At 46.2% G+C, this 13,641-nt stretch overlaps 1 protein-coding gene across 1 annotated transcript in view; it reads right to left on the reverse strand.

Moving 5' to 3' along the window:
* The window catches only part of LOC144110911 (E3 ubiquitin-protein ligase rfwd3.S-like), a 44,603-nt gene that overhangs the window by 2,751 nt on the left and 28,211 nt on the right, over positions 1-13,641 (reverse strand). Inside the window, exons 11-14 of the mRNA XM_077643976.1 lie at positions 12,338-12,544; positions 8,226-8,323; positions 8,009-8,100; positions 2,128-2,301 (exon numbers count right to left, since the gene is read on the reverse strand). Of these exons, the coding sequence (XP_077500102.1) occupies positions 2,128-2,301; positions 8,009-8,100; positions 8,226-8,323; positions 12,338-12,544 (571 nt within the window). The remainder of the gene's footprint in view (positions 1-2,127; positions 2,302-8,008; positions 8,101-8,225; positions 8,324-12,337; positions 12,545-13,641) is intronic.

Here is a 13,641-nt window from a genome sequence, read left to right on the forward strand (position 1 = left end):
TGAGAATGCCTCCAAGGTCACCTTTTAACCCTTTAACTGTCAAGTTAATTCTCGAAAAAAGGTGCCAAAATTGCCAAATTTTTAACAAATGTTTTCCGAAAACAACTTTGTCAGGCTTAAAACACATCCTAAAGTGCGAAATGCATTTTTCATGGAGAACTATACCGCCCTCTAGTCTTGAAAATCGCAACCAACGCAATTGCTGACAGTAACTCATCTTTGGCGGTGGGAGCAGCACAACATCGGGCCAGGCGAGTGCCAATTGTCATTGGTGATATTGGTACAATCTCCCATGACGAGTACAGCTCAGGGTTGATGGTTAAAGGGTTAAGATGCACAGTGCCACAACAAAAGTCATGAACAGTTAGGAAAGAGAAATTAAATATTTAGAATATTTGGAATATTATTTGCAATATTTGAATATTCGCAGACCCCTGCTACATATTTCAAAAGTTCTCAAAACCAGTGAACTGCTCTAAAAATTCCACTCGCAGATAGTTCCCGGTGGGCAGACGGCTTGGGGCATAATTAGGTCGTGGACCTTCCAGGTTTGACCGAAAAACACTGATTAACATCTGCTAACAAAAAAAAAATATGGAATCAGTTAAAACTGAAACATAACTTGTTTCTAGGCATGTTCATGCTAGCCGAGGAACGCTTTCACCAAAAACATACCCTTCTTTCAATTCTAAGCACAGAAATGCATCAAAAAGTTCCACTCTCAAAACGGGGCTTCAGCACAGAGTCTTCACACCCCAGGCCCCGTTCACCTGATGAGCGAGAGTGGTAAGTGGTCAGCCAAATGCATGCGATCATACAGCAGAGCAGCCCCAATGACTTTCAATTCAAGGTTGACTCCTTCTGGTTCCACGTGCAAAAATAGTTTACCGTTTTGTGAAAACGGAGCTATTGGAGGAATTCAGGCAGTGTTAAAAGACCTACAGGCGAGATGAGTGGGGCGAATGCAGTCTGAAGGTGCTTGAGGTGGGCTACAAAGTTACTGCCAGCACACAGTAAATGCTGTTGTCAACCCTGTATTGTTTTACAAGCTAAATTATAGGAAACTGGTCCGTACTACTTCAAATGTCTGTAGACTATTTAGGGTTTCCTGCTATCTCACATCTCGGCGGGAAGGGATAGAGGGACTGAGAGAAGAAAGGAAGAAAGAGGTGCGATAGTGGAGGGCTCCAGAATAATTTCGACCACCTGGAGATCTTTAACGTGCACTGACATCGCACAGCACACGGGCGCTTTTGTGTTTCGCCTCCATCGAAACGCGGCCACCGCAATCGGGTTCCAACCCGGGTACTCCAGATCAGTAGCCGAGCGCCCTAACCACTGAGCCACCATGGCGGGTCTCATATGTTCGCCATTCACCGTTTTGTCAATTGGGTTTCTCTGAGTGCGTCGACCGTGTGGTGCTCAGTCTTCACGAAGTTACATCCGTTCGCCGTTTTGTGATTGCGTCCGGCGGTTCCACCGCTTTGAACGAAAAGTGCCTTGTCTTTGCGTGTGTTTGACGAGCGGCGTGGTGCACACTCCGGTTGTGGACAACATGGCCCCACGGGGCCGGTCAAAAAAGCGTGGGGAGTATTCCAACTAAATGCGGTGACCTTGCTGTCTAGCGTGTACAGTGAAAGCCCAACTTTGGGGCAAATACAGGTGCAAATCGTCGCCAGTAAGAGAAATTTTCCGCAAGGTAAAATCAGTGACATTTTTAAGCCGATTTCATCTCAATAAAGTGATTTTTTTGTACGTCACGGATTTTTCGGACTATTCGATTATTCGGACCATTTTCCGGGTCCCTTCGAGTCCGAAAAATCAGTCGGCGACTGTAACTTATGCAACCAATTGCAAATAGCGTTTGCACCAAAGAGGTTAATAAAACGTATAAAACTGGTGGCCTTTGGTTCTATCACCTCTTTCCTTGGATTTGAAAATTTTTTCACTTTTAAGTGCGGCGCTTAACATTTGCACCCTGCAACCAGCCGAAAAACACCAATTAGAGAAATAAATGGCAAAATACAAAGGCTGAATTTTTTTTAGAATAAACGTAGGAAAGTCCAAGGCCTAAACGAAATGTACCCACTGTTACTGCATGTCGAGTACAATTTCCCCCAACCATACCTGCTTGTACGACTCGTCGCCGGCCACGGCCCAGAAGTTGGCGGCATCCTCAGGGTCGAGGCAGATGCAGGACCTTGAGAGCTGCACCTGTGTGGGTCCTCCGTTGAAGACGTGGACTACATTGAAAGCGCATCGGCTGCCTTCGTCAGTCATTGGGAAGAGCAGGTTGCATATCTGCACAAATGAATGAGTGTTGCCAAGGTTAAACAGGCTAACAGCACCATTCCAGGATGTTCATTAAAACATTTGACAGTGCGACTTTATCTTCTAGTTACATAAAGACTAAAGTGTGCGCAGAAATAATCACCATATTAGGCCTTCAAGACCTCATTAAAAAAAATCCAGGGCCCTGAGTATGGCTACAAAACTTGGGAACCAAACCTGAACCCTAAAGCCAGACCATGGATTCAATATATTTGTGTGATAACATACAAAGGACAGTCTAAAGTTATGGTATATATGCCCACGTACTGCTTCCTGCAATGTATGGTCAAGGGAAAAAGTTTGCGCGATGTGGATTCCGGGTAAAAAAATCTATTTCTCAGCGGCCAGGCAAAGTAGACCAATGAAAAGCATAGGTTTGGTTTGGTTTATGGGGGTTTAACGTACCAAAGCGACTCAGGCTATGAGGGACGCCGTAGTGAAGGGCTCCGGAAATTTCGTCCACCTGGGGTTCTTTTACGTGCAATGACATCGCACAGCACACGGGCCTCTAGAACTTCGCCTCCATCGAAATTCGACCGCCGCGGCCGGGATAGAACCCGCATCTTTCGGACCGGCAGCCGAGCGCCATAACCACTCAGCCACAGCGGCGGCCCCCAATCAAAAGCATAGATACATGAGGAGACATGCCTGCTATAATCCACAGATCGAATACTAGCTGACTGGCTACCAAGGCAACACAGAAATTAATTTTTTTCCTGCCAAATTTGCATCCTGCAAACTGTTGTTCATGACTGCACAGCAGCCATCAAGAATTTGCAGATTTTGGCATAACTATTATGTATATGTATAGGGAGCACGCCATCTCTGAGTGAATCAAAAGTGAATTTTTTTTTTGCATCAGTTAAGTGCATCGATATGGAATCTGCTGGCATGTATGCTGATGCGTACAGTATTTACTCACGTAGTGAATCCACTTGCATAACGAACTAACCCCGATTTGTGTAAGAAAAGCTAACGCTTTCATCGCGTTCGTCAGTTTAGCACCTTCCACACTGCAAGATGCTGTGCGCTGATAACGTCACAGCGTGATTATCTTTTAACGAGAGCTCCAGCAGGAGTGGTGCACTCTGCAAACCTGGCACAGAGGGCGGCAGTGGCTAGCTCGGCGTGCTGCTGTACGCCCGGTAAGCCTGGCTGCACCAGTGTATGCTTAGAAAGCCAGCATGTGTACTTGAGAGTTTAAACCAAAAAGCTATAGAACATACTCTACACTGAAATGCTATTAAAGAAGCAGGTCCTCAGACCCCTAAGCGATTTGATGAGCTCGAGATTGGGAGCGAAAATGACTAATCCCTCTCACACGACCACTGCCAACATGCTTAAAGGGACAGTAAGGAGAACTCTATCTGACAAATATTTTTTTGTTAGCAAAATCTCACAGTTCGGCATTTTATGGCTTATGGCTTTGTTGCTGCTTGTCCGGGAGCGAAAGGCGCATTTATTTCAAAATAACTTGGATTCGAAGTTGATAAAGTTTTTCCCGCTGCTACGATTCAAACTCGCAGAACTCTTATGACGCCACAGCGCACTCTTATGACGTCATAAGACGGAGTGACGTGAACCGTGACGTAAATGCAGACTCCATGATTTCTGGTGGCTAGCGGTGTGGTCTAGCAGCAGCCGAAATGAAAGTTACCGCCGCCACACGTTGAAGGTATCTATCGGGGGTCTCTACCGTCGCTTCGTTTACGCTTGTACCGGCGTCTTGCCAACGTTACGATGGATCCCGTTCCCGAACCCGACGACGAAGTTCTCGCAAAAACTCCGGCCTGCATTTCAGCGACCTCAGTCCCACAGATCGTGCGATGCTTTTGAGGGAGCACAGTTAGGTTAGGCGCCGGCGGGTCATTTCCCCCTTCCGCCGTGAGCAGCCGTTGCAAATTAAATATCATAACCCCAGTGCGGGGAGTCACGAGGGGCCAGGACTAGGTCGGCGCGTCGCGTCCATCGGAGGCTGGCCGGGGATTTGGGGCCAATGGATTGTGATTCCTTGAACGGCGCGGTTGCACAGTGCAGCAGGCGGTGTCGAGGTCTCCCACGATTGCAAGGGCCAGGTAATTTATTTATTTTTTTTTTTGCCACAAAAAACGGATGGGTGCTCAAGGACGCTCGCATTTAAAGTTGGCAACTTGAAAGTAAAGCCGACGCACGACGCTTCAACGGCTTCCGCATGTTTCCGGAGGTACGGGGTCCACTGGACCAGGCTCTCTCGCCCACTTGCATGTACCTTCAAATGTGTACTATGAATGGATTAAATTAGCCGAGAGCTCGAAAAGAACAGCTCCGCCCAACTGCCGAAGCTATTGAATGACGTCACAACGGGCACCTTGCCGCGAAGCCGAATCAGTCTGGCCGGGCCAGCGGCGGCTGGCCCAGCGGCTAACGCGCTCGGCGCGAAATAGAGACATGCACTAAGCCTCCACCAGTGCGGTCAGAGTGCGCCGAAGCCGCCGAACGCGTCAGCGGTCAGTCAAGCACAGTTGGAGGGTCTCGCTTTGGCCGACGTGACATCACCGTGCAGCGCGCGTGCGCGTTACACCGGATTATAAACTAGCCTTAACAGAGCCTGCACTTAACCGCTAACCAACGCCTATGGCGGCATCTATGGGAGCTACTGAAACCCCCTGTCCACTCACTGAATAAAACAAACCTGTGTTGAGGCTCGGAATCGAACCAGAGCCTTTGGCATTAGAGGCGGAGACACTACCACTCCGCCACAACGGCTCAAGGGTAACCATGAATAAAGGAGCATCTAGTGAATGCACTCTACCGATGCAGAAGTCTCCGCGCTCTCGCTACGTATATCCTGGCCTACCAGAGCTAGGCCATCAGCAATTTTTCTTAATTGCCTTGTACCTTGTCTCCCGTCCCTAATAAACGATTTCCGTTAAGTAGTTTGAAGTTGACTGGCACAGCCGGGAATGTTTCGCCGGGCGAGCGTGCGAAGACACAAGTGCTCTTTATACTGCGAACTGCCTTGTACGATCACCGACGATCATGCCATCATAGTTTTTCATCGACTGTGGCGATCATCTGACCAGCCTTACCAGGCTCCTTCAAAGGTTAACTAGCACTTGAAGCGGCACTTGGAGTTCCTCTGCTGTTCGGCGCCTGTAAATCGAGGCGTGTCAAAAACAAAACCACGGGGACGCAAAGCTCATAAGACGCGAAGCGCCATAACAAATCGAAACTCCTCTGGCCGCCTGTGGCGCAGCCAGGCATCGGTTTTCTTTCTTCCGACACTCATGTTGTCTTTTGTCTGTCTTCCTTGTGTGATAAAAGTGCACTATCGGTTTTAAAACAAAACTTACTTCAATATTGAACCGCGCAACCTTCCTTTGTCAGCCTCAGAGATTCGCGGCTTGCATGTAGAAAGGAAAATTCCTCCAAGGTGGCGTCTCTAGTCCTATGACATCATCACGTGTGTACTTGCAAGACTGGCCTGTGGCGGCGATACCTGTATTTTGGTTCTTGCTATTTTCTACCTTATAAGAGCTTTGTTTTCAGTAAGAGTGGCGTTTTTGTGATCACGAGCTGTTATTCTATCGATACAAGCCAACTTCAATTTCTCCTCAGTGTCCCTTTAAGCATTCGCATTACACACTCTTAACCGCCCTGCAAGTTTTTTTCTAACCTCATGCAAGAAACGCGCACATGAGTTACAGGGCCGATGTCCGGCATGCTCACTTTATATCGCCGCGATAGGCTGGTGCTGTAGACTATCACAAGATCGGATTGCGCCGCGATACAGAAAGAAACCTTTCGAAGTGAGCGATGCTAAACAGCAGAGTAATGAACGCAGTTGACTGCATACTTTTGTTGATGATGGATGGATGGATGGATGAATGTATATGAAATTTCGACTCACAAAAAATCCGTCAAAGCTTTTTTCCCTGCGTAGTGAACCCTCTCTCTTAATTGATGTCAATGTTTCTGGAAAAATAGTGGGTTCATTAAGCAAGTAAATACAGTATTTAACATGTTTTTGCTTGACTTTGGCACTTTTACTGACTTCGCTGAAACTTGAATACAGCCGCCGCAGCGGCTCAGTGGTTATGGTGCTCGGCTGCTGAACCAAAAGACTCAGGTTTGATCGCTATGGTAGTTGCACTTCGATGGAGGCGAAATGCTAGAGGCCTATGTACCGTGCAGTGTCAGCGCACGTTAAGAACCCCAGGTGGTCGAAATTATCTGGAGCCTTCTTTCCACTACAGTGTCCTTCACAGCCTGAGCTGCTTTGGGAACTTCAACCCCATAAACCAAACCAAATGAAACTTGAACACAGACAGGCAAGCTGTAGTAAACAATACCAAGCAGAACAGACATATACTACTTGCCGTGGGAGCTGTCAACACAAGGGCCACCATTGAGAACCATGCAACTCTAAAAAAATCAGTCCAAACAACGTTTGTTTTCTTGTCCAATCCCTACAAGCGTCAGTGACTGCAAGTTGAGTAGCGTGCGATTTCTTTGGTGGCTAGTAACAATCAAACTGACCCATACTTCTGGCAAGTGTGCCCACACAGTGATCAAAATTTGTGCGCAAAACTTAGGAGCAAACTGTCCTACATAACTACCTGCAACTTATCTATAACTGTTAAAAAGCACAATGGCTGCTTGCCCATATGCAACATAAAGCACTTACCAATACAAAAATAAAACATGATAAGTTGTAAAGGTCTCCTCACTTTTGCGATGTGACCCTTACCTCTGCCATTACCTTTCTCCTGTCATGCAGGGCTTTTTGACAGTGCTACACCGTCATCAAAGAAAAGGTGAAAAGACTACTATAAGGGGACATCTTGCGACGCCATTTTGTGGGATCTTCACTATTGCATCCTGGCTATTGCGGCACGTAAGCAGGGTTTCCTTGTTTTCAGCACCAGTCAGCACCAAGGATGCCAAGAATCGAAGGAACATCAGTCTGTACTAATGATACTTTGCTCTGCTGTGCAAGACGGTGCCATGGATCCAACTTGGAACTTGGCCAGCTAGGTGGTGCAGCGTTGCTCAGATTTCTCCCTCTTCTTCTCTCTCACTCCATTTTTTTTGAGGCAACGCCACAGAACCAGGAAATGTGTCTTTAAGTGCTGTCACAATGAAAAAAAAGTGATGGTCAATTTGTGTAGCTAGGACAAATGCGAATTAAGTGTGCTAGCTGTTTGGTTTTCACTTTGGTTCCGGTGTTCACATCCAGTGCTCACAGATGGCAGTTGTTCGGATAGCGATAATGGGTTAATGTCCATATTTGTGGAATTGGTCATTCTCTACATTCATAATCCCTGGGATTCTTCCTACCACTCCTGGCACAGTGGTGCAGCGGTCAAGTGGTGCGCCATCACTGGGACTTGGGTTGCTTGCGTTAGGCTGAGATCCAGATTGCTCTTCCCAAGCAGCCTTTCATGATTAATTGAGCTGCTGCCCGACATGGTGGGCAGGCGCTAACCTGCCCACCACTGCCCACCCAAGTATAATACATGCCCAGGTATAAATATATATATATATACCTGGGCAGGTTGCCCACCACTCGGTGGGCAGGTGAGCAGCCTGCCACAAAACTAGCTTCAGACAAACAGACATACACACAATGGCTAAATGCGTGGAATGGACACTATAAGCGGTAGTCCTTATCACGCTAGCACTAGCATCCTCTCACCGAGTGGGTCATGTAGGGTGTCCTGGCTGTTGGCCGGCAACTCATCAGCAGATGGCGCGTGTTGTGTTCATAGCTGATGGAAATGCAGTTGCCTGCAAAGAGAAAGACAGAGAAAGGGAAAATAGAAATGAGATGGAAGTGCATTTCAGGCAGCGCAGCTCGAAGCTGCAGAGCAGAAACCACACCCAAACATTAAATGCTCCCAGTGCACACTCACCTTCCAGGTGGAGGGGATGCACTCTGAACTCATTGTCTAACTGCTTCTCGAAGAAAGAGCACATTTGGAACTGCGACACAAGCAGGCCTGATGGGCACCTGTTGGCAAAAAGAAAAACCGACAGACAAGGTATTTTAACAGAAAGTGCGGAAAACAAACAGATTTGCTCAAGTTGATGCAATGAATAATCTCAGTATAAATCATCGTTATGTACTTAAGTTAAAATTTTGCCCAGATATTAAAAGTGCGCACATCTACCACTGATTTTACAGCGCTCGTTTACTTTTGCTTTGTTCTTGCTTGTTAATTTGGTGCATGTGATTCATTTCCTAATTAATCAGTACAGGTTACTAAATACTAAGTACTGAACGTCTCAAAACTACGGTTACGGCCATGATCAGGGGTTCTATGTCTTTAGGAAACCCAATGGCTTTCAAGAGGAGCTGAGAAACCCTGCGTATTTTGGCTGCCTTCCCTTCCAGCCCGACATGCATGCAAAAAAGAGCACATGGACACATGGCACCTCAAAAAGTGTCCAAATTCAATTAATATTGACTGGTTGTACAGCGAAACAGGCTGAAATGAGAAATTACAGTGTGAATAGCCCCACAATAAATTGGGTAACGGAATGGTGCTGGTTGAGGCATGCACAGATTTAGGTGCTTGGGGAACCCTGAAAAGAAACTCCAAGGAACACCAGAGTTCTGTGGAATCTAGATGCGAACCTGTGGCCAAAACTATGAACCTCCATTTGGATGGTGCCTGACACCTTCTGTTGGTGCCCTCTCTATAACATAGGTGGTGACATTGTGCAAGTTTAGTGAACTCATTTTCCACGGGCGTCGCCACCCCTGGCTGTTTTTTTTTTTTTCAAGCATACTTCAACATGTTAAAACATTTTTGAGTGCGGATCTCCGAGGCAAGGCAACGCTGTCATTGATTTCTAAATCGTGGTCATGGAGTCATTTTCGGTATGAATGTCACTAGTTTGAAGTGAGTAGCAGGAAATCTTAAGCCTGATTTTCTGGCAATAAATTTGTCATTTGCTGCCAGACAAACATCAACATACCGTATTTACACGACAGTAAGCCAACCTCCCCAAATCGCATGTCCGAAAAAAAAAGAAAAAAGTTGACACAAATGTACGTCGACCCCTCAAATCGCATGTCCGAAAAAAAAAAAAAAAACACCAGTAGATGTGCTCAAAAATGAAAATTTATTGCATAGATTGGCTCTTCATCCTCACTTGAGTCATCTTCAGTGGTACTACTCTCGTAGTCACCGCCGCCTCTGTGGTCCCACAGCACATCGTCCTCCACGGAAAGCCCGCACTTCCTAAATGACCGCACCACGACATGACGTGGTACGGCTGCCCAAGCGGAAATCACCCACCCACACACAGCAGCCAGGGAGGCTCTCTTCACGCACCCCGTTGGCGCCAGCCACTCGTTATACTCATACCGGAGCAAGTCCTTGAATGGCTTGTTAATGCCAGCGTCTAGCGGCTACAGCTGCCCCGTCACACCGCCGGGAATTGCCAGCATATCTGTATGTTCTTTTCGTAGCTCTGCCCTCACTTTCGCGGTAAGCTGGCCGCAAAATGAGTCCAGCATGAGGAGGTTTGGATTGCTATCTTTGAGGGCTGCCCCTGGTCTCAAAAGCCACACCCGACGGTACCAATCAATAACTAAGTCGTCCGTCATAAAGCCTTTTTCATTCATTCGCAGAATCACACCTTTCGGGAACATTTCCTTTGGCATAGTTTTTCTTTTATAGACGATGTATGGTCGGAGCTTTGTGCCATCTGCCATGCATGATAGCACAACAGTGAACCGAAGTTTCTCATTTCCTGTCGTGAGAAGATTGTAAGTCGACCCCCCCCCCCCCCACTTCGGAATTTTAAATTTCAAAAAAAGAGTCGACTTACAATAGTGTAAATACGGTACCTAGAGTGAGCCAAAGAATCAATTTTTACTAAGAATAGAAATTTAATAGAGACGTCCTCAAGTCCCTTGAACAAGTGTGGTTAGCTGGGCAGGCTGGTGCAAATTCACTTCAAAGTGCAACAAAGGTGTGCGCATAATAAGTTTCACCGGCTGAGCACTAAATTCAGTCGAAGCCAAAGCCTTACAGAAGCCTGATCTCAAATGGGGACGCGGCTTTGAGATCCCCAAAAATGTCTTGACCTGTAGCAGACCAATAGGAATGCAATGAATGTTAAACAAGTCTTCTGCCCCATTTTCTGAACTCTGCAGCCTTTTCACAAGATTCAAAGGAAAAATATATGTTAGAAAACAATTCTCTAGAGATACAACAGTGAAATTTGTGAAAGTGGTCACAAAATTATTTCTCTCCTTCTTCCCTGGCTCCCTTGCCTCGCTTTGGTCGTCATCTCGCCACGTCGGGCTTTCCGAAAAACTCCTGTCCCAAATGCTAAAAAAATTTCATCTATATATATATCTAGAAATAAAAAACATTGAAAAGAGCCGTGTCCATCCTTTAACGAAAAATAACAATAATAATAAAAAAAACACGGGGAGAAAAGCATCGCAACACTTAATTAATCTCAAGATGGCGGAAGAAAAACTACCGAGTAACTTGCACACAAGCTCAACACACCGAAGCAATCAGCACTTTTCACGAGGACGACAGCTTCAGCCACATCATGTTCACTTCACCACTGTGCTAGGCTATGAACAAACAAACACAATAAGATTTCTTTTGGAATACAGTGTAATCTACTTATAACGATACCAGATATAACGATATATTGCTTATAACAATCAAATTCTTTAGATTTATCGATACTGCCATTGCTCATATGTAAAAATAAACCAATACAGCGATACAATTATCGTCGAAATAACGGATACAATGACAGGATACTGGCTGCCCGGACGGTGTCTACCACCAAAAATTTGTTTGAAAGTTCGATAAAAAATAAAATATTTTGAAGCGAATGATGTAGAAACTCCTCAAATGCACCGGCGTGGCGAAATCCGTGAGTGAGGGTTGCCTACAGCCTTGGGAACCAAGCGCTATCATCGTAACAGTCACTGGAGGAAGGAGTTTGCTTGGCCGCCGCTACGCAAAGCAGTCTCACACAAACGTAGTTTCCGCTCGAGATGGTTGAGAATTTACTTTAGTTTTTTTTAGCGTTCGCTCTACTTGCACGTTCCCCCGTTTTGCACTGTATGCAGCGCAGTCCTTGGCAGCATGACAAGATGCTCTGCGCCAGTAACATCACAGCGTGTTCATCTTTCGACGAGAGCTCCAAAGGGGGTGGGGGTGGCTCGCTCGGCGAACTTGGCAGAGCGCCCAAGATGCTGTGCGCCCTTGTGACAGGAGCACCGGTGGCGGTGGCTACATGCATGGCGGAATACATGGGTGTGTTCTTTTTGCTTTTTTTTTTCTGGTCCATATAAACGATAATTGGTTATAATGATCGAATTTTCCGGTTTTCTTAGTATCGTTATAAGTGGACTGCACTGTGGTACGCACCTGCCACAGCAGTTTATGGATACTAAATGTGCACCCTTCAATACCAGGAGATTCATTTTTGTGGCTGTGTATGCCGAAAATGAATGATCCACAAGTATTGAACATTTTGACTCATTAGATGGGTGATAAATATGACTAGTGGGGTGATTTCAAACGAGAAAGAACAAAATAAGTGTTTCACCAAGAGTAGAGATGCAAGAGCGCCATGCATATTGTATTGATTGTTTTTTTTTTGGGGGATAAGAGAATGCTTTAGCATGCTCCTCATTCCATGTGCTATCAAATAGTGCCATTAGAGAGAGAGAAATCGTGGGTGTGTGAGATGCAGCGACAGACGCTGTTTACGCAGCAGCTTATCTGTGGCAAGTGGGTTCACTAAACCCACTTGATGTCGCATATGTTACACAGGAGGCACTCACACTGCCCTATCAGGCGCCCACCCACTGCAAAGGGTATGGCTGTGATATCATCAAGCAACTCCTTGCAAATTATAGCACTAAAATTGGGGGACACAAGTCCAAACTGACACAAAATTTGCTCATCTAGCAGGCCCGGAACTGGTGCTGTGACTGCATATTCTTGGAAACCTGTCAAGTGCAAAGTTGCATCACCTATCCTCTGCACAGGACGGCCCCTTTGGAATGTGCTGCATGGCGACCACAGGCTCATAGCGATTCGTGGTGGGCAGCTTGCAGACAGCCTCGGACGTCACACGCATGTCGTACTTGAACACGGAGCCATTGCGGAGGCCAACATAGAAGCAGTTGCTGTCGTCCTTGTCCCAGGCACAACTCCAGGCTTCCACGGGCTGGTGGTAACTGCGGAGGGAAACCGTAAAAGCACGTGCAATGAAAACAAAGAACTAGTCACGCGGACAGAAGAAGCACAGGAACTGTCTTACTCTCAGTGAACATGTCTAACACCTTTCGTGAAGGCTGTCATGGGAGACTTCTTTGCCCTTGATGACCAATAAAAGTGATCACCAGATTACCGTAATTGCTTGTTGCTTTGAATCTCCCTCAGGACCAGGAAAATATTTAAGCTATTCAAATACCAAATTCCCAAAGGATCAAAAAAAAAATTAAGACTTAGCTTCGTCCCTACAGTTTGGCGCAAAAGCAACTAAGGCTATGATGCGCCAAACACAGGATTAGAGCGTTTTCTGTTAAAGGTGAAGCTTTTGATACCCATAGTTTTTTTAAAACACTGGCTTTCTAGAGAAACTTAAAAATACATGACAAATGAACAAGTGCTTGAACCCGTAAAAGCAACCTGGGGTGTAATAGGACACATTCATTGTAAAATGTTGTGAGATATTTTTTACAGCGGACGCTCTACACCCCCATGCAAAACCTCAAGATCATGTCGCTCCAAAGAATGGCCTTCAAGCGGCGGACAGGGGATGTGGCTGTGATGTCATACCATGCTACTCACCGCGTCTCAGCGCGGAGCGTACTGAACAACGCGATTCAACGCTCACCGCACAGTTGCGCTGAACCACGTGGACTCACTGTTCATCTGATAAAATAATAAAAAGCGTGAAGCGTTGCTTGACATTCGCAGATAACCATGGAGGGGTCACGCGCTGAAAGCAGTGCTTTAGCTGTGTATCGTAGACGACTGATTGAACCTGGTCATTCATATGATCAAGAACGTCGACAGGGCACACTGGCAAAGGACACAGCGAGGAAACGTTAAACACAGCAAATAGTGTCTGATCATGCTTAATTGAGCTTCTCCCCTGTAAACGTAAACAAGGTTCAGCCGGGTTGAACCCCAGCCAATTTTTTCTTAGTTCAAATATTATACATGAAATTAAAACTTGGCTAACTGTGAGTTCACCGCCACACATATCATAGAGAAGTTTGTCTTGTTTTGTCAGTAAGAAGTTGTGTGTAAGGTGTGTGTGTCCAAT

Source organism: Amblyomma americanum, chromosome 11, assembly GCF_052857255.1.
Source record: "Amblyomma americanum isolate KBUSLIRL-KWMA chromosome 11, ASM5285725v1, whole genome shotgun sequence".
Lineage (NCBI taxonomy): Eukaryota > Metazoa > Arthropoda > Arachnida > Ixodida > Ixodidae > Amblyomma > Amblyomma americanum.